Genomic DNA, 27,122 nt, shown 5'->3' on the forward strand with positions numbered 1-27,122 from the left:
GCTATCCGCCCACTCCACCACTATTTCTGAAGGAATTAACAAATAGTGAACTTTGGCCTTTTTCCCCCAAATATATATATATTTATATTATTATTATTATTAGGTACTGGGAATTGAATCCAGGCGTGCTTTACCACTGAGCTATATTCCCAGCCCTTTGTATTTGAGACATGGTTTTCCTAAGTTGCTTAGAGCCTTGCTAAGTTGCTGAGGCTCATCTTGAAATTGCAATCCTCCTGTCTCACTGTCCCCTGTTGCTAGATTACAGGTGTATGTCACCACACCCAGCAAGTTTGACTTACTTTTGAATCAAATTGATAAAAACTTTTTTCTCCTGTTTTATAATTAAGTCCAGAAATTGGAGTCCTACTTGGTTTATTCCTGTATTTAATTGAAATTTATACACATGATAGTCATATGAATGTTTCTAAATACCTCATCTTTTTTTCAGAATGAAATTTACCAGAATTAGTACTCCCAAAAAATCTAAGAAAAAGTCTAAGAAATCTGAGCCAACTGATGGAGATTTTACTTCTCAGAATAGAAAGGTAATTAAAATATTGGCGTCCTATAAGTGATAACTATTTCCTTTTTATTTTTCATATATATTTATTTATTTATTATTTTGTGGTACTGAGGATTGAATCTAGGGGTGCCCTTCTACTAAGCTACATCCCTTTTAATTTTATTTTGAGAGATTGCCCAGGCAAGTTCTTGAACTTTGTGCTCTTCCTATCTTGCCTTAACCTCCTGAGTTGCTGGGTTTACAGCTATGCACCACCACACTTGGTTTTTGAAAAAAAGCTTTGGCTTTGGCTTTTGGCTTTGCTTTTGAAAAAGCAAAAAACCCCACAGTACTATAAGTACCATGGACATAATAAACCAAAAGATTCATATGTTTTATAAACTGGTTAATTATGACCTTATTAGTTTTCACTGTTTTCCCATTCCTCTAGCTAGTGCGTTAAGATATGAAAAACTTATTGTGAGGTGAAAGCAGGTGGTACAGATTGGGTATACTTTCCTTAGAAAATGCTTTCTTATTGACTTACATTCCAATTATTTTCCCTTGGTTGCATATCTGAGTTTGTTCTGCTGTAACAAAATTATCATATACTAGGTGACTTAACCATAGAAATTTATTTCTCACAGTTCTGGGAACTGGGAAGTCTAAGATCAAGGTCCCAGCAGAGACCTGGTACCTTGTTTGTAATGGGCTGCCATCTTCCTCAAATGGTAGAGAGCAGGCCAAGAGAGGACTTCACCCTTATAACCTAATTACCTCTCAAAGTCTCCACCTCCTAATATTATCACACCGTTGGTTAGGATTCCCGCATATGAATTTTGGGGGGAACACATTAAATCATGCCTATAGGTCATAACTGAATTTCTATTTTAGATCTATAATTTAGATTTTTCTTTTTTAGTTGTTTATTTATTTATTTATTTATTTGCAGTGCTGGGGATTTGAACCCAAGGCCTTGTGCTTGTGAGGCAAGCACTCTACCAACTGAGCTATATCCCCAGCCCTCTTTTTTAGTTGTTGATGGGCCTTTATTCATTTATTTATATGTGGTGCTGAGAATCAAACCCACACACATGCTAGGCAAGTGCTGTACCACAGAGCCAACCCCAGCCCTATAATTTAGATTTTTTAAATCAGGGTTTCTCAACCTTGGTACTTGGGCTGGACCATTTTGATGTGGAGAGCTGTGCTATGTATTCATTATAGGATGCTTAGCAGCAACCCTGGTCTCTAGCTCTAAGAAGACAGTTGCACTTCTACTCCTCTAGTTATGACAGAGGAGTGGGAGTGCAATGTTTGCAGACATTGCTAAATATCAACTGTAGGGATGAGAAAAATCACCTCCCTTGAAAAACCATTCCTCTAAAGACATAGGTAGGGATATATACATGAATTTTAGTTGCTTCTACAAAATAAGCTGCTTCTCCCCACTATGGGAGAATTGGATTGTCTTCAGAGTGAATAGATATGTGCATGTTTCAGAAAAGTCACCAAGTGGGCTGGGGAGATAGCTCAGCTGGTAGAGTGCTTGCCTTGCAAGCACAAGGCCCTGAGTTCGATCCCCAGTACCAAAAAAAGAAAAAAGAAAAGAAAAAGAAAAGAAAAGCCACCAGGTGACTGATACAATCCTTGTGTCAAAACTATTGCTAGGGCCTGGAGCTGTAGCTCAGTGGCAGAGTGCTTGCCTTAGTCATGTGAGGCACTGGGAAAGATCCTTAGCACCACATAAAAATAAATACATAAAATAAGGAATTCTGCATCCTTTCAAAAATTTACTTCATTATGTACATTTTTAAAAATTTTTTAAAATTTTTATTGTAAACAAATGGGATACATGTTGTTTTTCTGGTTGTACATGAAGTGAATTAATAATGGTTTTACCTAGGAAATGGGAATAACTCATTTTTTCTTTTCTTTTTAAAAATATATATTTTCATAACAGAAATACATGATAAAATAAACGGCAACTGTGTGCATTTGGAAAAAAAATAAGGAATTCTGTCTCACTAAATTGCTTAGGGCCTTACTAAATTGTGGAGGCTGGCTTTGAACTTGCAATTCTCTTGCCTCAACTTTCTGAGCCACTGGGATAACAGGCATGCAGCACCACTCCTGGTGCTCCAGCCCTTTTTTTATGTTTTATTTTGAAAGAGGGAGTGGCTAAGTCGTTAGTAAGGACCTTGCTAAATTGCTGAGGTTGGTCTTAAATTTGCAATCCTCCTGCCTCAGCCCACCAAGTTGCTGGGATTATAAGTATGCACCACTGTGCCTGGCTTGTATATGTTTTTAATCCTAATGTAAAGATTCAAGGAATTCAGAATATTGAAAGCATATTCTCTGGAAGATAATATTTGAATGTACAAGGTCACATTGTACATCAGTGGCAGAGCCAGGTCTGAAAGTCAAATGTTATTCTTGACTAGTACCATTTTCCATACCATAATACCTTTTCAACTTTACTCCAAAGAATCCAGTCTAAAATATTCTCTACTCCTAAACTCCTATAGCTTATTTTTTTATGTATCTAGTATGTGTCATTCTCCCAATCTGTCTTTCTGTTTCTTTTTTTCTCTGTATATGTAAGATACTTATACATACACAATAGTACATACTATAATGATTATACTATGTAATTGCCAATATGTTTTTACTTGCTTCCCTGTCGTATAAAAGTTCCTAGAGGTCAAGATTCATGTATTATGTTTTTTCTTTTATGATATCCAATCCAGAGCTTTGTATACAGTAGGCTAACTATTTGTATTTGGAAACTACTTTACCTGAATTTGGTGACTAAAGAAATATATTGTCATGAAGATGATGGGAAAATAACCACCAATCCGAATCTATATTACAGACCTTCTTTTGCCTGCAAGTAAATATTTATCAAGATAATTTCAAATAAGAAAAGTAAACTACTTATAACTATATACATTTCAATTTAAGGTTCCTGGTAAGATGTGAATAACCGTTTCTTTGTTGGTAATTTGATTTCCAATATATTTTCCTATTATTATATGCTTTTTTCTGTTAAATGTAAAATATTTGCCATGATCTAAATTAAAATTTCATATTTTTGTCTAGGCAAGCAGTACTCAAAAAAATATATCAAAAGCAAAACAATTGATTGAAAAAGCAAAAGCTTTACACATATATAAGTCAAAGGCTACTGAAGAAACAGTGATACCCTTAAGGCGTTCCTCTAGACATCAGACTCTTCTTGAAAGGGAGAAATCATCAGAAACAGATGTAAGTATTACAAATATCTATGGTATTAGTTCTGTCCTATTTTGCTTAGAGTAAAAGAAGGAAACCTTTATAAAGTTGTGAGGTAGCATTGTGTGATAGCCTTGAAGTAGGAGAAAGAATATCATTTTCAGTTCTGCTTTTAAAGTCTTTGACTCCCTTTTGCTTACAAAATACAGCTTGAATCTTTTCTCAAGTCACTGAAAATCTTTCATAGCTGAACTGGCTCTTTCCATTTTTCAAAACAGTTCTTTATTCTAGTCACACTAAGTCATTCATTTCTTCCCCATATGGTACAGTTTTTACTGATTCCACTGTATTTTTTTCAGCTTGAAATGCATATTCCATGTACTCTTTTTACCTGAGACTTCCTGCTCAGCCTTAAAGATTATGCTAAAGTGACACTATCTTCTCTTTTTTAAAAACAGCTTATTGAGATTAATTCATATACCATATAATTCACCATTTAAAGTGTGTAATTCAGTGGCTTACAATATATTCATAGTTATGCATCCATCATAATCAATTTTAGAGCTTTTTCATTACCCTTAAAAAGACAACCAATCACCCTTTGCTGTCAATTCCTAATCCTCCCATTCCCCTAGCCCTTGCCAACTACTAATTGACTTCCTAATTCTACAAATTTGCCTATTCAAAACATTTCATGAAAACAGTATCATGTAACATGTGTTCCTTTTTGTTTGGATTCTTCCACTTAGTATATGTTTTAAAAATCATCCATGTTGTAGCCTAAGTCTTCCTTTTTATTGCTAAATAATTTCCCAAGTTTATACTCTATTTTATTTACTCATTCACCAGTTGGTGGATGTTTCTTTCCAGCTATTATAAATTATAAATAATACTATGAACATTCTACCACCTTTCTTTGAAAGCTGTGCTGATGCTCTTGAGACAAATAGTTTCCTTTCCTATATGTATTTTATTTTTATGGGGTTTTGTACTTTAGCAGATATTGCTCTCAGCACGCTATGTTATAGCTTAACTATCTACTCATGGACTAGTTCTCTTCCCCTAAACCATTTTGTAACATTTAAAGCCAACTATTGAGTTTTATTTGTCTGTGTATCCCTGGACCTTCTATATTAGCTCACATGTAGTAGGTGCTCAGTAAATATATGCTGACCACAGGAAAATATCAGACTTTATTCTAATTCATTTCTAGTATGTATAGTTCTAAAAAGGGTGGCTAGAATTTTTATAGCTTGGTCATATTGATCCTTCTTTTTGGAAAAGTTGTTTCTTTTAAAATGAAATCCCACAGTCATATTAGACTAGTGTTTGCTATCATATAAAGTTGTATGATGTAAACATAGATTCCTACCATTCTATTATGTTTTTTCTTTTCAGTCAGATAATGTCTGGTGGGAGATGTATGGAAGTGCTAAATTAATTGTGAGGTCTATGGTTTCTGTCACTGTAACTTTTTGTATATTTAATGACATTAATTGTATGATTTATAATAGTTGCCTTACCTGTGTTTGCTTTCAAAGATTTCAGTTGTCTGTTATCAACCATGGTCTGAAAATAATAAATGAAAAATTCCAGAAATAAGCAATTAGGATCTGAGTAGCTTAATGAAATGTGCTATCCCATTCTGTCTGATCTAGGATAGTGCAGATCTGTATCCATGTTCTATACACCACCTGCTCATTAGTCATTTAGTAGTCATTTCAGTTACAGATCATCTGAAGTGGTATTGTAGTGCTTGTGTTCCAAGTACCCTTATTTTATTTAATAATAGCCCCAAAGTGCAAGAGTAGTGAGGCTAGCAATTGGATATGTCAAAGAACAGCCATAAAAATGTTTTTTTTTTTTTTTGAGTGGAAAGGTAAAAATTCTTGACTTAATAAGAAAAGAAAAAATTATGAAGTTGCTAATGTATACAATACGAAGGAATTTTTTAATCTGTGAAATTGGGAAGAAGTAAAATAAAATTCATTCTAGTTTTTGCTCTCATGCCTCAAGCTGCAAAAATAATAGCAACAGTATGTGAAAAGGTAAGTATGTATAGGGAAGAAACGTAGTATATCTGAGGTTTTAGGTATCCACTGGAATTATTTGAACATATCCCTATGGATAATGAGAAACACTGTATTTAAATTTTTTTTCTTATTTTATCTTAGGACTCTATAATAATAATAGATTCAAGTCCAACTTCTTTAAAGCCATCAGAGAAAAATCAGAAGAAACTTCAGTGTTTGAACGATGTGCTAGGAAAAAAACTTAACAAGTCTCCTAAAAATGTACCTGGTAATCAGATTTAATACCATTTATAATGAATAGTAGAACCTTTGGGGGATCATTCTGAGTGTATTCATGATGCAAATTTAGCCTCTTTTGTAAAATGGAACTTTTAATTATATTATTATTTCCATTTTGATATAGCAAAAAGTCTTTCAAAGGGAAAATAGGCATATTTTTGTTCACTTTTGTTTGTTTGGTACCAGGGATTGAACCCAGAGGCCCTCAACCACTAAGCCACATCCCCAGTTGTTTTTTTGTATTTTATTTAGAGACAGGATCTCGCTGTGGTACTTAGGGCCTCCCTAAGTTGCTGAGACTGACTTTGAACTTGCTGTCCTGCCTCAGCTTCCTGAGCTGCTGGGATTACAAGCACACACCTGGCTTTGTTCCCATTTTTAAGTGTGTTTTTGAGTATATTTTAACTTACCGCATCTCTGTATCTCTTAAGTTAGTGGTTCTCAGACTTGACTGATCATCAAAATATCTGGTTAAATTAAAGCTTATATTAACTCTTTAGATCTTTTCCTATTCCTATTGAACAAGAATCTCCAGAGGTAGGTCGTGTAAATTTCTAGTTAAAAATAAAAGTTCCTGAGGAGATTACTGTATTGCCAAGTTGAAGGAACATATTATTACATAGAAATTTTATAATTAGCCAGACATGGTGGCACACCTCTATAATCCCAGCTACTTGGAAGAATGACAAAGGAGGATCACATGTTCGAGGCCAGCCTGGGCAGTTTAATGAGACCCTGTCTCAGTAAAATTAACAAGGACTTGGGATACACCTCAGTGGTAGAGTACCCCTGGGTTTGATCCCTAGTACCAGGGGGAAATTTTTTTTTTTTAATTTAATTTTTAGAAGTTTAAAAAGATATACTTTTGAAAGAAGCAGAAGGTAAGTGGAAATGGTAAGCACTGATACTAACAAGTGTTTTGTGTGTGTGTGTGTGTGTGTGTGTGTTTTTTTTTAAGGAAAAATGAAAGTTGCTCCTTTATTTATTGCCAGAAAGGCTCAAAAAACAGCTGATCCTGTCCTTGGTTTGGATGAGAGCAGGTCAGTCCAATACAAGTTTTAAAATGCCAAAATATTTTATGGAATATATTTTGTATTTATTCATTTATTTTGGTGAGAAAGCATGTACATTGTCATCTGAAGCTTTATTAAGTTCATTTTAAAAGACGACACTATTGAGCCAAGCCTAATAGCACAAGCCTGTAATCACAGCAGTTTAGGAGGCTGAAGCAGGAGGATCTCAACTTCAAAGCCAGCCTCAGCAACTTAGGGAGATCCTGTCTCAAAATAAAATATAAAAAGGGCTGGGAATATGACTCAGTGGTAAAGCACCCCTGGGTTCAAGCCCCAGGAAAAAAAAAAAAAAAAGATGACACTATTGCTACCACTGGTTATTTACAAATGCTTTGTGGTCATCTGTAGACATAAAATCAAAATAATATAAAAGCAAACCAAAAAATTAAAAAAGATTATTTTGAATATTCAATAAATATTTACATACCTGCTGTGTGCCTTGAAGTATTTTTGGCACTAGGTATATTCTGGGGAAGAAAACAAGACATTCCCTGTACTCATGAGGGTTATAGACTACATAAAAGATTGTTTCTATAATTAAACAATAGGTCAACAAATGAAAAATTGGCATTGTACTAAGGAGAGGTACGAAATTCTATTAGAGATTATATTATGATCAAGGAAGGCTTTGCAGAGGAAATGATACCTGAACTGAAATCTAAAAGAATAAAAGGAGTTCATCAGGGGGAAGAACAATGTTCCAGCCATAGGGAAGAGTCTGTGCTAAGTACCTGTAGCTAGAAGGAACATGGGAATTTCCAAAGACTGAAATAATGCTAGTGTGACTTGAACACAGAAAGCTAGGACGGGAAGAATGTGAGATTAAGCTGGAGAGGTGAGTACCAGCCAATACAGGACCTTAGAGGCAATCTAAAAGGATTTTGATTATGCTAAGACCAAAAAGAAGTAGCCAAAGGTTTTTAAACATGAGTATGGATATGAGCAAATTTGGATGTTGGAAGTTTAATGTGCCTGCTGAATGAATCTAACAACTGCATAGAATGAGAGATTCAGTTTCTAGGTCAGCCTGGACAAATTAGTGAAACCCTGTCTCAAAATTAAAAATAAAAAGGGCTGGGAATGTGGTTCAGTGGTAGAGCACCCCTAGGTTCAATTCCCAATATGCAAAATTAAATACAAACATAAAGAAAATAGAAAATCTTCGGACTCCAATATTTGATTGTGTTAACTTTTAAAAATTGCTTTTTTTTTTTTTTTTTGGTACTGGGGATTGAACTCAGGGGCACCCAACTACTGAGCCACATCCCCAGACCTATTTTGTATTTTATTTAGAGACAGGGTCTCACTGAGTTGCTTAGCACCTTGCTTTTGCTGAGGCTGGCTTTGAACTCCAGATCCTCCTGCCTCAGCCTCCTGAGCCACTGGGATTACAGGTGTGGGCCACCACACCTGCCTAAGATAATCAATCTTAATAATATTGAGTCTTCTGATCTAGGCACATAGTGAATCTTTCTTAGTTGGAAATTTCTTTTGTCTGTGTTCTATAGTTTTCAGTGTAGAAATTTTGTACATATTTTGTTAAATTTATTTCTAAGTATTTCATGCATTTGTGTTATTGTAAAAGGTACTATTTTTATTTTCTAGTTGTTTCTCTAATTTTTAATTTTTTGGTACTGAGGATTGAACCCAGGGGTACTTTACCACTGGGCTACATTCCCAGCCCTTTTTGTTTTTTATTTTGGGACAGGGTCTCTCACTAAGTTGCCAAGGCTGGCCTTGAACTTGGGATCCTTCTGCCTCAGCCTCCTGAGTCACTGGGATTACAGGTGTGCACCACTGCGCCCGGCTGTTTGTTTCTTTATAATTAATTCATTTTTAACCTATATATCCTGTGGTCTGCCAATTCACTTAGTTTCTTCTTCCTTTTTTTTTTTTTTTTTTCTTTTGAAAAAAGATCAAACTGAGGGGCATTTAATCACTGAGCCACATCCCCAGCCTTTTTGTATTTTATTTAGAGACAGGGTCTCACTGAGTTGCTTAGGGACCTTGCTAAATTGCTGAGGCTGGCTTTGAACTTGTGATCTCTTGCCTCAGAGTTCCAAGCCGCTGAGATTACAGGTGTATGCCACCATCCCCTGGCTCAATTTTTTTCTGCCCCCTCTCCCTCTTCCTTCCCTCCCGCTTCTCCTCCCCTGCTTCATTCCCTTTTTTTTTTTTAATATATATATTTTTAGTTGTAGATGGACACAGTACCTTTATTTTATTTATTTATCTTTATGTGGTGCTGAGGATTGAACATGTGCTAGTAGGCAAGTGCTCTACCACTGAGCCACAACCCCAGCCCTTTTTTTTTTTTTCCTTTTTCTTTTTCTTTAACCCAGCCCCAGTTTATTAGAAAAGGTGTGAATAGAGCTGTAACAACAGAAGTGGTCCTTCCCAGCCCTCTATCCACTCCACCTGCACCCTTTCCACCTGCTGATGGTTGTAGTGCCTCCTAGGACACAGCTTCAAATGGCCTGGGCGGAAGAGTCTCCAGAACTCCTGCTATTGCCTACTCTACCCAATTCACTTCATTTCTTAATTTTTAAAGATTCTGTTTTTTATTTTTTAAGTATTGGGGATAGAACCCAGAACCTCACACATGCGAGGCAAGTGCCCTACCCTTGACTATACCCTAGCCCTTTTTAAAATTTTGTATTTTGAGTAAGGGTCTCCCTTAGTTGTCTAGGCTGATCTGAAACTTGTGATCCTCCTGTCTTGCCTTTCAAGTAACTAGGATTACAGGCATGTGCAACTACACTTGGTCTTTAATGTATAGTTTGAAATGATGGGGTGTTTTGGTTTTGTTTTGTTTTTTGTGACTGAGGACTGAGCCACATCACAACCCTTTTTATTTTTTTATTTTGAGACAGGGTCTCACTAAGTTGCTTAGGGTCTCGCTAAGCTGCTAAGGTTAGCCTCAAATTTAGATCCTCCTGCCCAACCTTCTGAATTGCTGGAAGTAGAAGTATGTGCTACTGAGCCAGGTCAGGATTTTTTTCTTTTAAATTTAATGAGAGACTTGATCTTGTTTAAAAATCACAGGTGGAGAGGATCAAGGAGAAGTTGAACATATAAGAGAACCTTTATATCCTTTAGGGTTTGTTGGGACTGTTACATGGAATAAGTTTCAGAGTTGTTTTAGAAGAATAAACCTTGTGTTATGGAGAGCACCTTTCCTATTTTAAGAGGAGAAAGAAGGGTTGGGGTTGTGGCTCAGTGGCAGAGCACTTGCCTAGCATGTGTGAGGCACTGGGTTTGATCCTCAGCACCACGTAAAAATAAGTAAAATAAAGGTAGTGTGTCCATCTGCAACAAAAAAATATTTTTAAAAACCCAAAGATTCATTTAAAAAATAATAATAGATTCGCTGAATTTCCTGATTATATGTTTTTACATAAGGAAGATGAAGAAATGCCCATTTTATGTTTTTTCCTCTGTAATGCAAGATGAGATTACTGTTGAAGGTGAGGTGTACGACTAGGCAGGGACTGATTTTGAAGAGAATGAAAATTTGAAATAGTCTTTGTAGAGGGGGAGAACAAGTTGAACAGAAAAAATGTTGGATTGCTGATATTGTTGGGGGCCCCTTTGAACTGATGCTGTGAATTCACAGTGGAATCAATGGGCCCAATTTTGTGACTATAACTGCTCCACAAAAAGTGAGTTACGGTGGTTGAGTAGATTGTTGAGTGGTATTTAATGATGGAATGTGGACTCCAAGCTGGGAAGTTAAAGGAAAATGTTGATGGTTAGAGGGAAGTGGAGATGTTAATTTGCAGCTACAAGGAGGTTGAAGAGCTTATAGTTGAAAAACTATAGATTGGCTCTGGTAATCTGTTTTGCTTTCCTTACAACTTGATTGATTCTGTGCTTTTTAAAATAAAATATTTTTTTGCTGCTGTGCATGTAGTGCAGGACTGTAATCCCCACTACTTAGGAAGCTGAGGCAGGAAGATTATAAGTTTAAGCTCAACATCTGCAATTTAGCAAGACTCTGTCTGAAAATAGAAAGGGCTGTGGTGAGTAGGTCTGTACTAGAATGTTGCCTAGCATATTCAAGGCCCTGAGTTCAATTCCCAATACCCTCTCCCCACAAAAAAATTCTTGCTGAATGACAGCCTGAAATGAGGAAAGTAAATGCTTGAGTATACTGTTATTTTATCTGCACTTGCTTTATCTAGCAGGATTGTTTTCAGGAATCACATTCCTTATTTTGGACTATTTACTTTGATTTTTTAGAGTTATTCTTATGTTCATAAATCCAAGTACCATGAAAAAAACTTTAAATAATTTATGTTGAAAAAAACCCTTATATTTAGGAAAAGCTGCCAGAATACTACAAAGACTCCCATAACCCCCTCACCAAGATTTCCTATAGCCTTAGCTGTCTTTATTAAGGAGTGAAGATTTTACATGATATACCATGACCTTTGACCTGGTTCATGTGATTTCCTCATGATTAGACTCAGTTTATATACGTGTCAGGATTACATAGACATAGTACTCTGCTCTTTTCAGTGCATCACAAAAAGAGGTGTGTGACATTCACCTGTCCCAATGACAGGATGTTAACCTTGATCAGTTGGGTATGTTTGTATCTGCCAGGTTTTTTAATCTTAAATTCCCCCTTTTCCTTTTGGATTTCTTAATATTTTATGGACAAGTTTTATTTGTTTATTTAGTGGTGCTGAGGATTGAAGCTGGGGTTGCTTTACCACTACATTTCCAGCCTTTTTTGTGTTTTATTTTGGGATAGGGCCTCCCTAAATTGCCCTATCTGCCCTTGAACTTGCAATCCTCCTGCCTCAGCCTCCTGAGTTACTGGGATTACAGGTGTGTGCCCCCATACTCAGGTATTTTTATTTTTTTAACAGTATTCCACATGCGAGGCAAATGTTTTTAACAATGAGCTACATGCCCTTTTAAAATTTTTTATTTTGAGACAGAATCTTGCTAAGTTGCCCAGGCTGACCTTAGATGTTCAGTAGTCCTGCCATACAGCTTCTTAAGTAGTTAGAACAACAGGCATCATGCCTGGTCAGCAAGTATTCTAAAATAATGCCATAGCTTATTCCTCATCATACCTCCAAGTTATTAGCCTTAACCAATTCTGAATTAATCACACTATGATGTCTACCAAATGGCAATTCTTTTTTGCAGTCATTCTTTCTCTGTGTGGTAGTTTGCTTTTGCATCTTCTCATGTTTATTTGCTTATATCTTCATTACTATTTCATTCAGTGGGTTATAGTCCTTTAATATTTTTTTGATGCTCAATTTGTTTTTAATTTGGCCAGTGTGACCCCTTTGACATAGCCTCATGATTTTTTAGCATATCTTACTTTCTTGAACAGGAAGATGTTCAGGTTCATCTTTTACTTGCGTTGCTTCAACTGTGTAGTCAGATAGTTTCCCCAGGAAATCTAGTTCCTTTTTATGTATTTAGAGACCAAGATCTATGTGCTCATTTTGCCCATTATTCCTGGTGTGTTACTGTTTCTAGGCCTTCTCAGTAGATAAAGCTTGAACATGCATGTGTATATGTACACACATCAAAAACTATTTCTCAATATATATAACATATATAATATATATGCATATTTTATATTAATATCTTGTATTTCTCTCCTTGAAGTTTACTTTCTGCTATAGGAACATACTAATTTAGCTCCAACTTTACCTCTTTTTCCTCTTCCCTCCTATTAACAAAAGAAAAAGTACACCTCCTCTTTTCTAAGATTAATTTCTCTAATATGGCTTCAAGACTCCTCTTCCCCTCATTTCACTCAAATAGGAAAGGAAAATAGAAATAAAAAATTTTGTAACCTCTTTTTAATTACCAATCCAAATTTCTACTTGTAGGGAACATTGCAGTTCTGACTCTATATCTGGCAGTTAGAAAAGGGTATATAAGCTGTGATATACCACCACCACACTCCTTTCCTCCTTCACCACTCCAGCCTTCTGTTCTCCCCCATCCTCTCACCTCTTCCACTTCTACCACTGTGGTCAAGATTCCTATGATTCATAATCTGAAGATAAACCAATTAAGCAGGGCTCAGTGGCACATGACTGTAATCTCAGTGGCTTGGGAGACTGAGGCAGGAGGATTGCAAGTTCAAGGCAGCCTCAGCAACTTAACAAGGCCCTAAGGATTCAGTGAGACCAACTTAAAATATAAAAAGGGCTGGGCATGTGGGTCAGTGATTAAGCACCCCTGGGTTCAATCCCTGGTACCAAATAATAAAATAAACCAATTAGACATCAATAATTTTCTGCTATTATATTGGAAACAATACAAATACAAGTTCTTGGGTTAACTTTTTGAAACATGGCACTGATTTGTTTTCTAATTATAACATGAATGAGTGTTTAACAACAAAAACCCTGGGGATGGAGATGTGGTTCAGTGGTAGAGCGTTGGTTTAACATGCTGGAGACTCTGGATTAGATTCCCTGTGCTCAAAACAACAAAAAACAAGAAAACTCACCTTTCACCTCCAGATAGTCTGGTTAACATTTTGGTGGATGTCCTTCAAGTCATTGTATAAAAATATGTGTTTGTTTTTATTAATTTCTTAACATGGCAGGCTTTTATTTTAGCGATAAGCAAGAAAGAATTTGACCAGCTAACATCTTAGGTGGGTGATTATTTTTTAAGTTAAATTTTAGTGTTTATTTTCTAGGTAGTTTATTCTTTCAAGTATTTTTAACCTTAGCTTCTCTTTTTCAAATCTTTTTCTTAAGTCAAGATATATCTGAAAAATCTCAGGACTGTGATGTACAGTTTAAAGCAAAACGTGATTTTCTAATGAGTGGTTTGCCAGATTTGTTGAAACGACAGATTGCAAAGAAAGCTGCTTCACTGGATGTGTACAATTCATTGAGCACCAGTTTCCAGAAAGTTGTTCATATACAACAAAAAGATGATGGTGAGTTTTTTATTATTGAACATTTACTCTCTCTTAGACGTAATATGTAACTATATAAGGTAGTTTAAAATTAGGCTAAATTTTCCTAGCCTCATGTCATTCTTTTCGTGATTTTAGTGGGAATATTAAGTATATGTTTCATCCTCTTTTCCTCAGCCTTGTACTCAGTTTACTGAGAATGAAGGTTTGCAGAGCAAGGAAGCCAAAGGGAACCTTCCTGCAGACCTTGTCAGGGTAGTGCAGGAAAGTGTAAAGAACCTTTAGTCATTGTTCTCTAGACAGGCACTATGTTCTAAAAGGAAGACAGTTCCCCTCTGAAATCAGAGCAGATCATCTTTATTTCTCTGAAGGGCTGGGAATTTAGTTTACTGGGAGAGCACTTGCTTAGCATGCATAGGCCCTGGGTTCCATCACCAGCACTCTTTAAGCTGGGTTATATATATATATATATATATATATATACACACACACACACATGACATATGATATAGTGATATAATATTAATAATATAATATATATAAAAATAATATATAATATAAATATATTTGTCCTGTCTCTTGTTGAGTGCTCAAAGAAATCCATTCATTCATTCACCTCCTTTCAGAACAGCTTTGACTGTTTTGTACCATATTAGTCTCTTCATGGAATACATAGGTAAGAAGTAGCGAGGAAGCTGTGCACAAGTATCTTGTTCCATAGTGTTAGCCTAATCATAATCCAATTCTATTTGGATTTAGATGCTATAACAGCTGCAATATTTACTTATAGTTTTTAGTTACTGATAATGTGCAAAAGGTCTTATATCATTACATTGCCATTATTTCTACCTAGAGATGTTTTTGTTTTGTTTGTTTTGTAGCCTCAAGACAGTTAGGTTCTGGGGCTGGGGTTGTGGCTCAGTGGTAGAGCGCTTGCCTCACACATGTGAGGCACTAGGTTTGATCTTCAGCACCATATAAAAATAAATAAAGGTTCATCAACAACTAATAAAAATTTAAAAATAAATAAGCAAATAAAGATATTTAAAAAAAGGTTTATCTCAACTGATTTTGAGGTTTGGTGTGTACATTTCCCAGGCCCATGAAATGTATCTTCTTTTCTATTCTCCTTTCTTTTCCTTTTGTGTTTCTGACCTTGATACCTAATGAGTTTTGTTAACCTCTTTTGGTACAGGGAATTTTTCATTTAGTCTAATAATTTCTTCTGTTCTTCCTTATTTTGCATTTCTGCCACTGTCATTCAGTTGATGAAAACTTTTTTCTTGTGGTCCTGGGAATCAAACATGCATGCTAGGCAATCATTGCACCACTGAGCTATATCCCCAACTCAACCTTTTTTAATAACGTGTTTAACTATAAAAATGGGTTATGCTTTTCTTCCCTGAATATGAGTTTTCAAAGAAGTGCTACTGTAAAACTTAGCATTTCTTTCTTTCTTTTTTATTGGGGAGTGTGGAGTGTTACTAAGGATTGAATCCACAGACATTCTACAATTAAGCTATATCTCCAGTCCTATTTTTAATTTTAAATCAGGATCTTGCTAAGTTGCCTAGTCTGTCCTCAGCCTCGCAGTCCTCCTGCCTCAGCCTCCAGGGTAACTGGGATTATAGGTGTGTACCTCCATGTCTGGCCCAAATTTAGTATTTTTGTTTGTAGATGAGCAGATAAGTCAAGAACTGAGGGAACCCCCTTTTTCTTACAACCTTAATTATTGAGTACTCTTTGTTAACCAGAATTCTGCTGAGCACTTACCACACCTTTTTTTAAGGTTTGGAATTTTGCTCATACAAGGATAATAGTTGGCGGAATTTGGATTTGAATACAGATTTGAAGTTCAAACTTTAAATGAGGTTGCTAATGGCCCTTAAAGTCCCTAAAATTTTTACCCTGAGTATCAAAGGTGATTCAAAAAGAAATGAAAGTTGCTAATATGTGCTTCTTTTAACAAGTGGGAGGAAGACTAGGTAATTTTCATTAATCATATTTGTTAGAGGTGAGGATATTGTTCCGTGTATACTCATCTGGGTTTTTGGTACTTTTATAACTATGTAGTTGTCAGGTCATTTTTTTTTTTTTTTTTTTGTGGTGCTAGGATTTGTCACGTCTTTTCATATTCGCATGTTTGACATTCAGTAAACATACAGTGTAAAAGTTAATTAAGGGGTTGGGGTTGTGGCTCAGTGGTAACGCACTGCCTAGTGTGTGTGAGGCACTGGATTCGATTCTCAGCACCACATATAAATAAATGAATAAAATAAAGGTCTGTCAACATCTAAAAAAAATTTTTTAAGAAGTTAATTAAGAGACTGGGGTTATGGCTCAGTTGGTTGAGTGCTTGCCTTATAAGCACAAGGCCCTGGGTTTAATCGTCAGCACCCCCCACCCCAAAAAAAATTAATTAAGATAATTTTTCTGTTTCTCCTCAGGGTGTTGGTTATGGCATTTGAAACTACCTTCTTGTCCTCTGTTAACTACATTTAAGGAGCCTAACACTAAAGTAATAGATCTGTCGAAATGTGTTATTGCTCTTGGTGAATTTTCAACATTGAATTCAAATTCAAAAAATAATTCTGTGGTTATGGTAAGTACTAGAGAGTTAATCTGTTGTTGTAAGACTTTTTTTTTTTTTTTTTTTCACATCTTTCAGAGAAAAAAAAATTTGGCTATCTACTGTTTTAACCTAGAATTCCTTTCTTTCCCCTAAGGCCCAATTTTAAAATAGTATATCTAATTGAAATATAGACTTCTTTTAAATATTCACATACACACACACACACATATTTGCAGTTCTGGGATTGAATCCAGGGGCATTCTACCATTGGGCTATATCCTGATCCCTTTTTAATTTTTTATTTTGAGACAGGGTCTCCCTAAGTTGCCCAGGCTAACCTTGACTGTCAATCCTCCTGCCTTAGCCTCTTGAGTCACTGGGATTACAGGCATGTGCTGCCACATGCAGCAAATACAGAGCTTCTTCAAAACATTTTAAGAATTAATAATAGTCAAATTCAAAAGTATGTTAGATTATATGAAATAAATCTTTCAAAAACTGTGCAAGTACAGCTTTGTGTTTAATGACTAAAGCTAATCCAATATTCATATCGACTTAATATGAATAGAACATGGTTGTGATTAACATGAATGATACAGGTTTGCTATTGTGCATTGTATTCTTCATTGCAGTTTATAAGGACAAGGAAGAATTTTACTAAAGAAGAAAGAAATCTTTTGCTGGAAGAAATTGGGTGGTCAAATCCTGAATTTTCTGTGGGAAAGTATTTTCCCTTGCTTCTAAAAAAACAAAATGAGCACCAGGTACTTTCTGAGTATCATAGTAAACAAGGTTAGTGATAATTATTATCATTAATGTTAATATTTTCAGTTTTGAAAACATAAAGACTTGACCTTTGACTCTTTGAAGTGGTAACCATAGACAGAACATTGCTTACAGGTGGTAGGGAGAAGTGTTAACTTCAAGCAAAGCATCTTGAGCAATGCAGTGTTAGTGCCTGCCAGCTTCCATAGATGCCGATCCAAAGACAGTTTTAATTATGTTAAACTATTAGTCATTCATTTAAGAAAGGCCAGATGAGAGAATTTTAACTTACATATCTTATATAAAAGGCAATCAAAATATTAAGAATCCCAGCTTCCTTTCAATAGGTCACATTTCATTCTTACCTTTCATCTTAATGTCATAAGACTATGGGATATTTAGAAGTGATATGAAGATTATTGGGTGTTGAAAATGCTTTTTGTTGGTTAATAAGCACATGCATTTTATTATTCCCAAATCAGAAAGTCCACAACTAGAGCTTGATGACAATCAAAAAGAAAGCAAAAGGAAACGAGTGGAAATAGAAAATCAGAGGTCAAAAAGAAAGAAACCAAATGAAAATTCAGTAAGTCCAGAAAAGATAAATGGGAAGCCAGAAGAAGTTGACAAAAGAAACAACTTTTTTGGGAAAAAGCTAGATTCTTCCAAAGGTATATTTTCTAAAATGTCTCAGAAGAAACAAACTGCTTTGAGTACAACATGTAAAGTGAAAACAGGAGCAGTAGAAGATAATGATATTCTAATCATAGATGGTGACAGAGAGTCTGCAGCAGAAATATCTTCCATTCCTGGTAAATTAGATTTTCTTCCTCTTATTCTAGAGCTCTTGGTTTTTCACTCTCATTCTTTTTCCTTCTTTTTATTTTATTTTATTTTATTTTATTTTATTACTTTGTTACTAGGATTGAACCTGGGGAACACTTAACCACTGAGCCACATCCCCAGCCCTTTCACATTCCCAGCCTTTTTATTTTTTATTTTGAGACATGGTCTCTCTTAAGTTGCTCAGGGCCTCACTAAGTTGCTGAGGTTGGCTTCGATTTGGGATCTTCCTACCCCAGCTTCCCAAGCTGTTCAGATTATAGTCATGTATAACCAAATCCAGCCATTTTCTTTTCTCTTAAAAAAAATTTTTTTTTTTTTGAAATGGGTTCTTGCTATGTTACCAGGCTGACCTCGAACTCAAGATCCTCTTGTCAGCCTTCTTAATAGCTGGGACTGTGGGCATAGGCCACAATTCCTGGCCTCCCTTTCTTTTAACATACACCTGTTGCAACTTTTAAACAATATAGGTCCAAACTGTTCCTTTAAATTCATCCATTTTATATAAACTTTGTGGTATATTTTAATATTTGATATGGCAAGTCACCAATCATTATTTTAAAAGGTTTTTTTTTTTTTTGCATTTAATGTTACTAAATGAATTATAGTTACCTCACCTTAATGAATACCATATGCAATTTGATTTTACATTAGTTTATGGATGACTTCAGGGAGAATCATTATCTCTGTAATATTTAGTTTTTCTATTAGGAGTATAGCGTTTGTCTTTTCATTCTGGTTGACCTCATAGGGTGTTTTAAATATTTCTTTTCCTTGATCAAAAGAGACCACATTATGCTGCCTTTGTTCTATAGATTTTTGCTTTTATAAAAATTATTTTTAATAGTCATGTTTCTTGATTGGTTGTTAAATTTTAAAGTGTACTTTTTTATACCTTTCATGAGATTTTATGGTAGTTAGGTTTGAGGTTTTTTTTGTACCAAAGATTGAACCCAAAGGAGCTTAATCACTGAACCACATCCCTAGCCCTTTTTTTTGGAGGGGGGAGCAGGTACCAGGGATTGAACTCAGGGACACTCAATCACTGAGCCATGTCTCAGCCCTATTTTGTATTTTATTTAAAGACAGGGTCTCACTGGGTTCCTTAGCACCTTGCTTTTTGCTGAGGCTGGCTTTGAACTCAGATCCTCCAGCTTCGGCCTCCTGAACTGCTGGGATTATAGGCATGCACCCCAACTGGGTATAGTGGTTAGTTTTTTGTTACTGTTTTTTGTTGTTGTTGTTATTGTTGCTTTTGGTGCTTCCCCCATCCCAGGGGGTTGGATTTGGTGTGAAGAATTTTAAAGTAATGTTAAGTTTGAAAAATTACATTTTTGGCATTTTATAAATGTAAATATTTTTTAAATACATATTATTTCATTATCATAATGTAAACGTCTAAGAATATATGCTTATGTCAAGGAATGAATACTACCTTAGTTTTTTCTTTTTTGCTTTAGAGTCTGGAACTGAAGACATGCTTTGGACAGAAAAGTATCAACCTCAGAATGCCAGTGAACTCATAGGCAATGAGTTAGCTATAAAAAAGTTACATAGGTTGGTAAAATTTGTAAAGAATTAAAAAATTTATGAATTTAGTTTTACTGTTCAGTTTGTTTAATATAAAACTTAGAAATTGCAAACTAATACTAGGGGGAAAATATTTTTTAAAAAAAGGAAGAATTGTAAATGAAAAGTTTCTCTTTTCTCATATTTCCACTGCCCAGTGTTACTGCTATTAAAACTTATTTTTATAAAACCTAAGATTTAAGAGATGTCGATAGTCTGAATTTTTTTATTAATATATTTTATAATAGTTGGTTGAAAGACTGGAAGAGAAGAGCTGAATTAGAAGAAAGACAGAATTTGAAGGGAAAAAGAGAAGATAAACAGGAAGGTATTTGACTCACTTTTTTTCTGCTTCACTGAACATTATTCTAGAGTTAGATTAGCTAAAAATTTTTATAAAATTTCAGAATTAGTGTATAATATTTGGCTTTTGTAAATTCATTTTCTAGCATTTATTGTCAAGAAATTTGGGGTGTTTGATTACTGGGTTTCATGAGATAGAATTGCTGTCTAAGCAATTCATCATTTTATATACTTTTGAATAATTTTTCAGATTCGTCAGACAGCAAAGACTTTATAGGCAGTTCAGATGATGAGGAAGAGAGTCGTCTATGCAATACTGTTCTTATAACAGGGCCAACAGGAGTGGGAAAAACTGCTGCAGTATATGCTTGTGCTCAGGAGCTTGGATTTAAGGTTAGTAGTAATAGCCACAGTAGAAGAATGTTAATGTTAATAATTAACCTTGAATTAAAAGAAAACATAAAGTATTCTGCCATTTTCCCATTTATTATTCTTCTAGATATTTGAAGTGAATGCTTCTTCTCAGCGCAGTGGTAGACAAATTCTGTCTCAACTAAAGGAAGCTACTCAGTCACATCAAGTAGACAAGCAAGGTGTAAACTCACAAAAACCCTGCTTTTTTAATAGCTACAACATAGGCAAGTCACCAAGTAAGTAAATTATTTTTCTTAAGGTAGTCTTTTGAGAAAAGTAAAAGCTGAGAAAAATAGTTTTAATTGTCAACATTTTGCCTTTTTTTTTTTTTTTTTTTTTTTTTATAACTGGGGGCTCAAATCCAGTGGCATGGCATTCCCAAGTCTTTTTGTTTGTTTTTATTTGAGACAAGGTATATCTAAGTTACCCATGCTGGCTGGCCTTCAACTTGGTATCCTCCTGCCTTAGCCTCCTGAGTAGCTGGGATTACAGGTGAATTTCACTGTCCCAGCTTGCCATTAATTTTTAATCTTTTCTTGCATATTAACGTGTATCCCCTTACCCCAGACTATTTTAAAACAAAACAAATCTGAAGAACATCACATCATTTTACCCACATATACTTTTAACCAATAAGGGCTTTTTAAAAAGTATACCTATAGTATCATAATCAGATCTAACAGTATCCTCTAATATACTGATTTCAGTTTCCTGTTGTTCACATTGTTTATTCAAATCAGGATCCAGACAAGGTTCATATCTTATATTTAGTTAATGTCTCTTTAGTTTCTTTTAATCTCCTTAACAATTCACTGACCCATTATTTTCATGTTGTTTATTTGTCGAACAACCTGCCATTGTCAGAGAAGTTCTCATAGTTTGGATTTGTCAATGATTGTATCCTCACAATATCAGTTAACATCTTCCTCTTCCCTATATTTCTTGTAAACTGGTGGTTAGATCAACAGGGCTTGATTAGGTTCAGGTTCTGATTTGCATGTGGCATGTGTGAATAGGTGGGCTTCTACTTCTCATGACATAGCAGCAGGATACACATCCTTTTTAGTGATATTGAGAGTGAGCAATGAATTCAAGTATTTTCATTCTGACCCATACACTGTAACCCCCCTTAACTTCAGTTAATGGTACTTTAGAGCCACTAATGATCTTTGTCTAATAGAATAATTATTATTAGGAATTTTTAAGTGATGATTTTGTAATTCTTTCAGCCTTTTTGCATTTATTAGTGAGAATTCTGAGAAGCACTATTCTTCATCAACTATTTAGATTCTTTGAAATATAGTTCATAAGCATGAGAAATGCTTCATTCTTTCCTTTATTTTCTTTTTTTTTTAGTACCAGGGATTGAACCCAGGGGTGTTTACCACTGAGCTACATCCCCAGCCTTTTTTATTTTCTATTTTGTGACAGGCTCTCATTAGGTTGCTTACATCTTCACTAAGTTGCTAAGGCTGGCTTTTTGTTATTGTTTTTTGGTTATACATGACAATAGAATATATTTTGACATATTATACATACATGCAGTGTAATTTTCCATTCGTGTGGTTGTACATGATGAGGAGTTACATGGATGGTGTATTCATATATGAACATAAGAAAGTTATGTCTGATTCATTCTATTGTCATTCTTATTCCCTCTCCCCCTCCCTTCCCTTCATTCCCCTTTGTCTGATCCACTGAACTTCTCCCCAGCTCCCTGCACCTTTATTGTGTGGTAGCATCCACATATCAGAGAGAACATTGGGCCTATGGTTTTTTGGGATTGGCTTATTTCACTTAGCTGGATAGTCTCCAGTTCCATCCATTTACTGGCAAATGCTAAGGCTCTCTTTGAACTTGCTGCCCTCCCGCATTGGCCTCCCAAGCCACTGGGATTACAAGCATGTGTCACCATGCCTAGCTCTTTCCTTTATTTTCTTGTTCTTAGACTAATGGTATTCTAGCAACCTCCAGATTGTCAAAGGAGTTTTGTTCATTTTTTTTTTTTTTTTTAACAAACTCAGGTATTTGAATATATTTAATGTTTTTCGGTCCTTTGTGTTCATTATTTATTGCTGTTTTTAAATTGTTTTCTTTATCACTGATTTTAATTAATTTGATTATGATGTTCCTTGGTGTAGTTTTCCTTGTATTTTGTTTGTTTGGGGTTGTTGTCCGTATATCTTAGATATATGGGTTTATAATTTTGGAAAATTTCAACCATTATTTTTTGAAAAATTTTTCTGTTTCCCAACTTTAGAAACTTATAGATCTCTTAGACCACTTGAAGTTGTCTCACAGCTCAGTGATTTTTTTTGGGGGGGGGAGGGGTACAGGATTGAACCCCCAGGTGCTTTACCACTCAGCTATATCTCTAGTCCTTTTATATTATTATTGTTATTTTTTAAACTTCTTTTTTTAGTTGTAGATGGACACAATTACTTTATTTTATTAATTTATTTTTGTATTTAATTTATTTTGGGGGGGTACTGGAGATTGAACTTGGGGGCACTCAACCTCTGAGCCACATCCCCAGGCTGTTTTGTATTTTATTTAGAGACAGGATCTCACTGAGTTACTTACCGCCTCACTTTTGCTGAAACTGGCTTTGAATTTGTGATTCTCCTGCCTCAGCCTCCCAAGCTGCTGGGATTACAGGCGTGTGCCACTGCACCTAGCTATTTATTTATTTTTATGTGATGCTAAGGATCAAACCCAGTGCCTCACTTGTGCTAGGTAAGTGCTCTACCACTGACTGCAGCAGCCCCAATTATTGTTATTGTTATTTCGAGACAGGGTCTCCCTAAGTTGCTGAGGCTGGCCTGGAACTTGGGATCGTCCTGCCTCAGCCTCTCTAGTCACTGGAAATACAGGGGTGTGCCACTGTCCCTGGCCTCTCTGATGTGTTGTTCAGTTTTTCAATCTTTTTTCATATGTGTTTCAGTTTGAATAATTATTACTATTTATTCAAGTTTACAGATCTTTTCTTCTGCAGTATCTAATATACTTTTAGTGCCATAGTGTAGTTTTCATTTCTGTAATTTTTATTTGGGTCTGTTTTATTCTAATGTATTTCTTCTTAACATGCCTCAGTCTTTCCTGTGGGCTTTTTGTTGTTGTTGTTGTTGTTGTTGTTCTTTTTACATAGCAGTAGAGCATATTTTGACATATTATACATACATAGAGTATAAGTTATTCTAATTAGAATTTCCTATAGGTTTTTGTACTAGGGACTGAACCCAAGGGTACTCAACCACTGAGCCACATCCCCAGCCTGGTTTTTATTTCTTAATTTGAGACGGGGTCTTACTAAGTGGCTTAGGACTTGATAAGTTTTTGAGACTGGCTTTCAACTTGCAGTTCTCCTACCTCAGATTCCTGAGTCACTGGGATTACAGGTGTGCACCACGACATATAAGCTTTTGAACATATTGGAATACAATTCTGTACATTAACTATTTTACTGTTTTTAATCTACATGATTCTATTATCTGTATTGTCTGAGTTGGTTTTTCAGTTGATTGGGTTTTTTTTTCTTCATTATGGATTATATTTTTCTGTTTCTTTGGATAGCTGATAATTTTGATTACATGTCAGACTTTTACAGCTTAACTTGGTTGCTGGATATTGCTGTATCCTGTAACTATGCTTGACCTTTGTTCTGGAATGCAGTTAAGTTACTCAGAAATAGTTTGTTCTTTTCAGGTCTTGTAGGCTGTGTTAGGCATTTCAGTAGCCGCATTAGACTAGGGCTAATTTTGTCCTTTTACTTAGGCCAAATCTTTCTGAGTGCTCTAGCCATTAATTATTATGTTTGAAACTCTATCAGGAGGGAAAAGAAACTAATCCTAGTCCTCCTGTTGTTTCAGACAGGATGGTAAATCTAGTCCCAGAGATTATTTCCTCTGGTTCTTCATAGATGACCTCTCAACTTTAGACTGAGCGGACTCTGTAGACTTCCAGCGCTCCCTTTGCAACACCTGTCTCATTTTGTTTATTCTGCCCTCTGATTTCTATCTGCCTTGGTTTCCCAGACATCTGGTAGAGTTTCCTCAACACAGGAAAACCTAGACTAGGTTTCCCCTCCCCACTATGGCTTAGAAATTGTCCCAAAGCAATTATCTGGGGCTCAGGTTGTAGCTCAGTGATAGAATACTTGCCTTGCATGTGTGAGGTACTGGGTTTGATCCTCAGCATCACATAAATAAATAAAGTAAAGGTATTGTGTCCATCTACAACTAAAAGCAAAAAATTTTTAAAAATAATAATAAATTTTTTAAAATAATCTGGGCAATTCTAGTTTTTATCTTGTTTCTTCCTTATATCTTAGGGATCACTGTCCTTTGTTGGATGATAGCCAAAGTCTTCAAGTGTTGTTTCATGTATTATGTACAGTTTTTTTCAGATGGGACAGTAAATCTGGTTCCAGTTACCATATCTTAACCAGAACTAGAATAACAGTCTTTTTTCTTCTGGTGCTCGCATATGCCCATCTTTGACTAGCTAGAAACTATTTCAAGAGGTCTGTGTCCTTTTGACTTAGCCCCAGCAATCATTGATATTTTCCTTGCTTTCTGGCATGTCAGCATGTCCCAGATCTAGCTGTTTCTTCAGATAGGTGATTCTTTTTATGGAAAGGTTTTCTAAAAGAAGATATTGATACAATTTAGATGATGTTAACATTTTAAAATTTGTAATGTGAGTAGCTTAAAATGAAAACTGGTATGCATTTTTTTAAATCAATCTTCAGACTGATCAGACAAACCTTTGTGTCAAAACAAGAAAAATAAGGGGTGACATTGTGGTTCAGTGGTAGAGTGCTCGTCTGGCATGTTTGATGCCCTGGGTTAGATCCCCGGGGTGGGGGGCGGCAGGACTAGGAAAAAAAGAAAAAAGAAAAAGAAAGAAAAAAAATAAAAATACAAACAAAAGAGTGTTTCTTATAATTTGATACCTATTTTATATAAAGAAATATTTTTCACTATAACTTTTGTGTTTTTATCTATGGTGAACAGAGAGTGGTAGTACTGGGAATTGAAACCAGGCCCTTGTGCATGCTAGGCAAGTGCTGTACCACTGAGCTACATTCTTCGCACTTTCTATTTTTTATTTTAAGACAGTCTTGCTAAGTTGCCTAGGCTGGCCTTGAACTTGCCATCCTCTGGCCTCAGCCTCCTGAGTAAGTGGGATACAGATGTGCACCACTGAGCCTAGATGAAATGTCCTGCTTTTAAATGAAATGATGGTGATCTCTATGATAATTTTAAAATTTTTCATTATTTATGTTTTTATTTTGGGAAGTTATCAGGTATTGAACTCAGGGGTACTTTACACTGAGCCATATCTCCAGCCCATTTTGTTTTTTATTTTGAGACAGGGCCTTGCTAAGTTGCTGAGGCTGCTGGTCTTTTTTTTTTTTTTTTTTTTAATTTTGATTCAGACATTTTTTATTATATTTAATTTGACTACTTAATAGTCTTTTTTTACTATAATAATTTTATTACCTTTTTTCCAATAGTGATAATTTTTTTTTTTTTTTTTTTTGCGGTGCTGGGGATCGAACCCAGGGCCTTGTGCTTGCAAGGCAAGCACTCTACCAACTGAGCTATATCTCCAGCCCAAAAATATTCTTTTCATACATGTACAGAGGGTAATAAAGTCTGTCTCAAGCTACTGTCCTTCCCATCCTCACCCACCCCACCCCTCCCCTCACTTCTCTTGTATAATCCAAAGTTCCTGCATTCTTCCCTACCCACCCGCCACTATGGATCAGCATCCACTTATCAAAGAAAACATTCAGCCTTTGGTTTTTTTGGGATTGCCTTATTTCACTTAGTGTGATATTCTCCAGTTTGATCCATTTACCTGCAAATGCCATACTTTCATTCTTCTTTAAGGCTGAGTAATATTCCATTGTGTATACGTACCATGTTTTCTTTATCCATTCATCTGTTGAAGGGCATCTATTGTGAATTGAGCTGCTATAAATATTGATGTGGCTGTGGGTCCTTTGGGTGTAAACCGAGGAGTGGGATAGCTGGGTCAAATGGTGGTTCCATCCCAAGTTTTCTGAGGAATCTCCATACTGCTTTTCAAAGTGGTTGCACCAATCTTCATTTCCATCAGCAATGTATGAGTGTACCTTTCTCCCCACATCCTCGCGAACACTTACTATTGCTTGTATTCTTGATATTTGCTGAGGCTGGTCTTGAACTTTCCATCCTCCTGCCTCCTGAGATGCTGGGATTATATACATGTACCACTGTGCCTAGTAATCTAGCGATAACTTTTTTTTTTTTTTTTTTTTTTTAATTTTTGGTGCTCGGGATTGAACTCAGGGCCTTGTGCTTGCAAGGCAAGCACTCTACCAACTGAGCTACATCCCTAGCCCCTAAGTGATAACTTTTAAACTCAAATTTTTCAGGAAGTTTATTGAGCACCACTAATACACAAGGGACAATGATAAGATCTGTTGAAGGAGGAGCCAAAAAAGAATAGCATACAGTTTTGGAAATTGCATCTAAGAGGGTAAATGAGAAAGATCATTCTCTGAGGCTATATAATAATTAGGACATGTAATGACTAAATCTGGGTACTTAGAAAAAGAATATATACTCTG

General features: G+C 35.6%; 1 protein-coding gene across 5 annotated transcripts in view; it reads left to right on the forward strand.

Moving 5' to 3' along the window:
* ATAD5 (ATPase family AAA domain containing 5) overlaps positions 1–27,122 on the forward strand; it is a 59,771-nt gene that overhangs the window by 12,664 nt on the left and 19,985 nt on the right. For 4 of the 5 annotated variants that reach the window (XM_079130419.1, XM_079130422.1, XM_079130420.1 and 1 more), the window contains exons 5-16: positions 452–548; positions 3,608–3,772; positions 5,914–6,040; positions 7,010–7,091; positions 13,874–14,058; positions 16,485–16,639; positions 17,242–17,401; positions 17,857–18,186; positions 19,678–19,774; positions 20,035–20,114; positions 20,340–20,482; positions 20,589–20,739. In XM_079130419.1, the coding sequence (XP_078986545.1) occupies positions 452–548; positions 3,608–3,772; positions 5,914–6,040; positions 7,010–7,091; positions 13,874–14,058; positions 16,485–16,639; positions 17,242–17,401; positions 17,857–18,186; positions 19,678–19,774; positions 20,035–20,114; positions 20,340–20,482; positions 20,589–20,739 (1,772 nt within the window). The remainder of the gene's footprint in view (positions 1–451; positions 549–3,607; positions 3,773–5,913; positions 6,041–7,009; positions 7,092–13,873; positions 14,059–16,484; positions 16,640–17,241; positions 17,402–17,856; positions 18,187–19,677; positions 19,775–20,034; positions 20,115–20,339; positions 20,483–20,588; positions 20,740–27,122) is intronic. The other variant, XM_079130423.1, reaches the window with a different exon arrangement.

The sequence above is a fragment of the Sciurus vulgaris genome, assembly GCF_902686455.1.
Source record: "Sciurus vulgaris genome assembly, chromosome: 3".
NCBI lineage: Eukaryota > Metazoa > Chordata > Mammalia > Rodentia > Sciuridae > Sciurus > Sciurus vulgaris.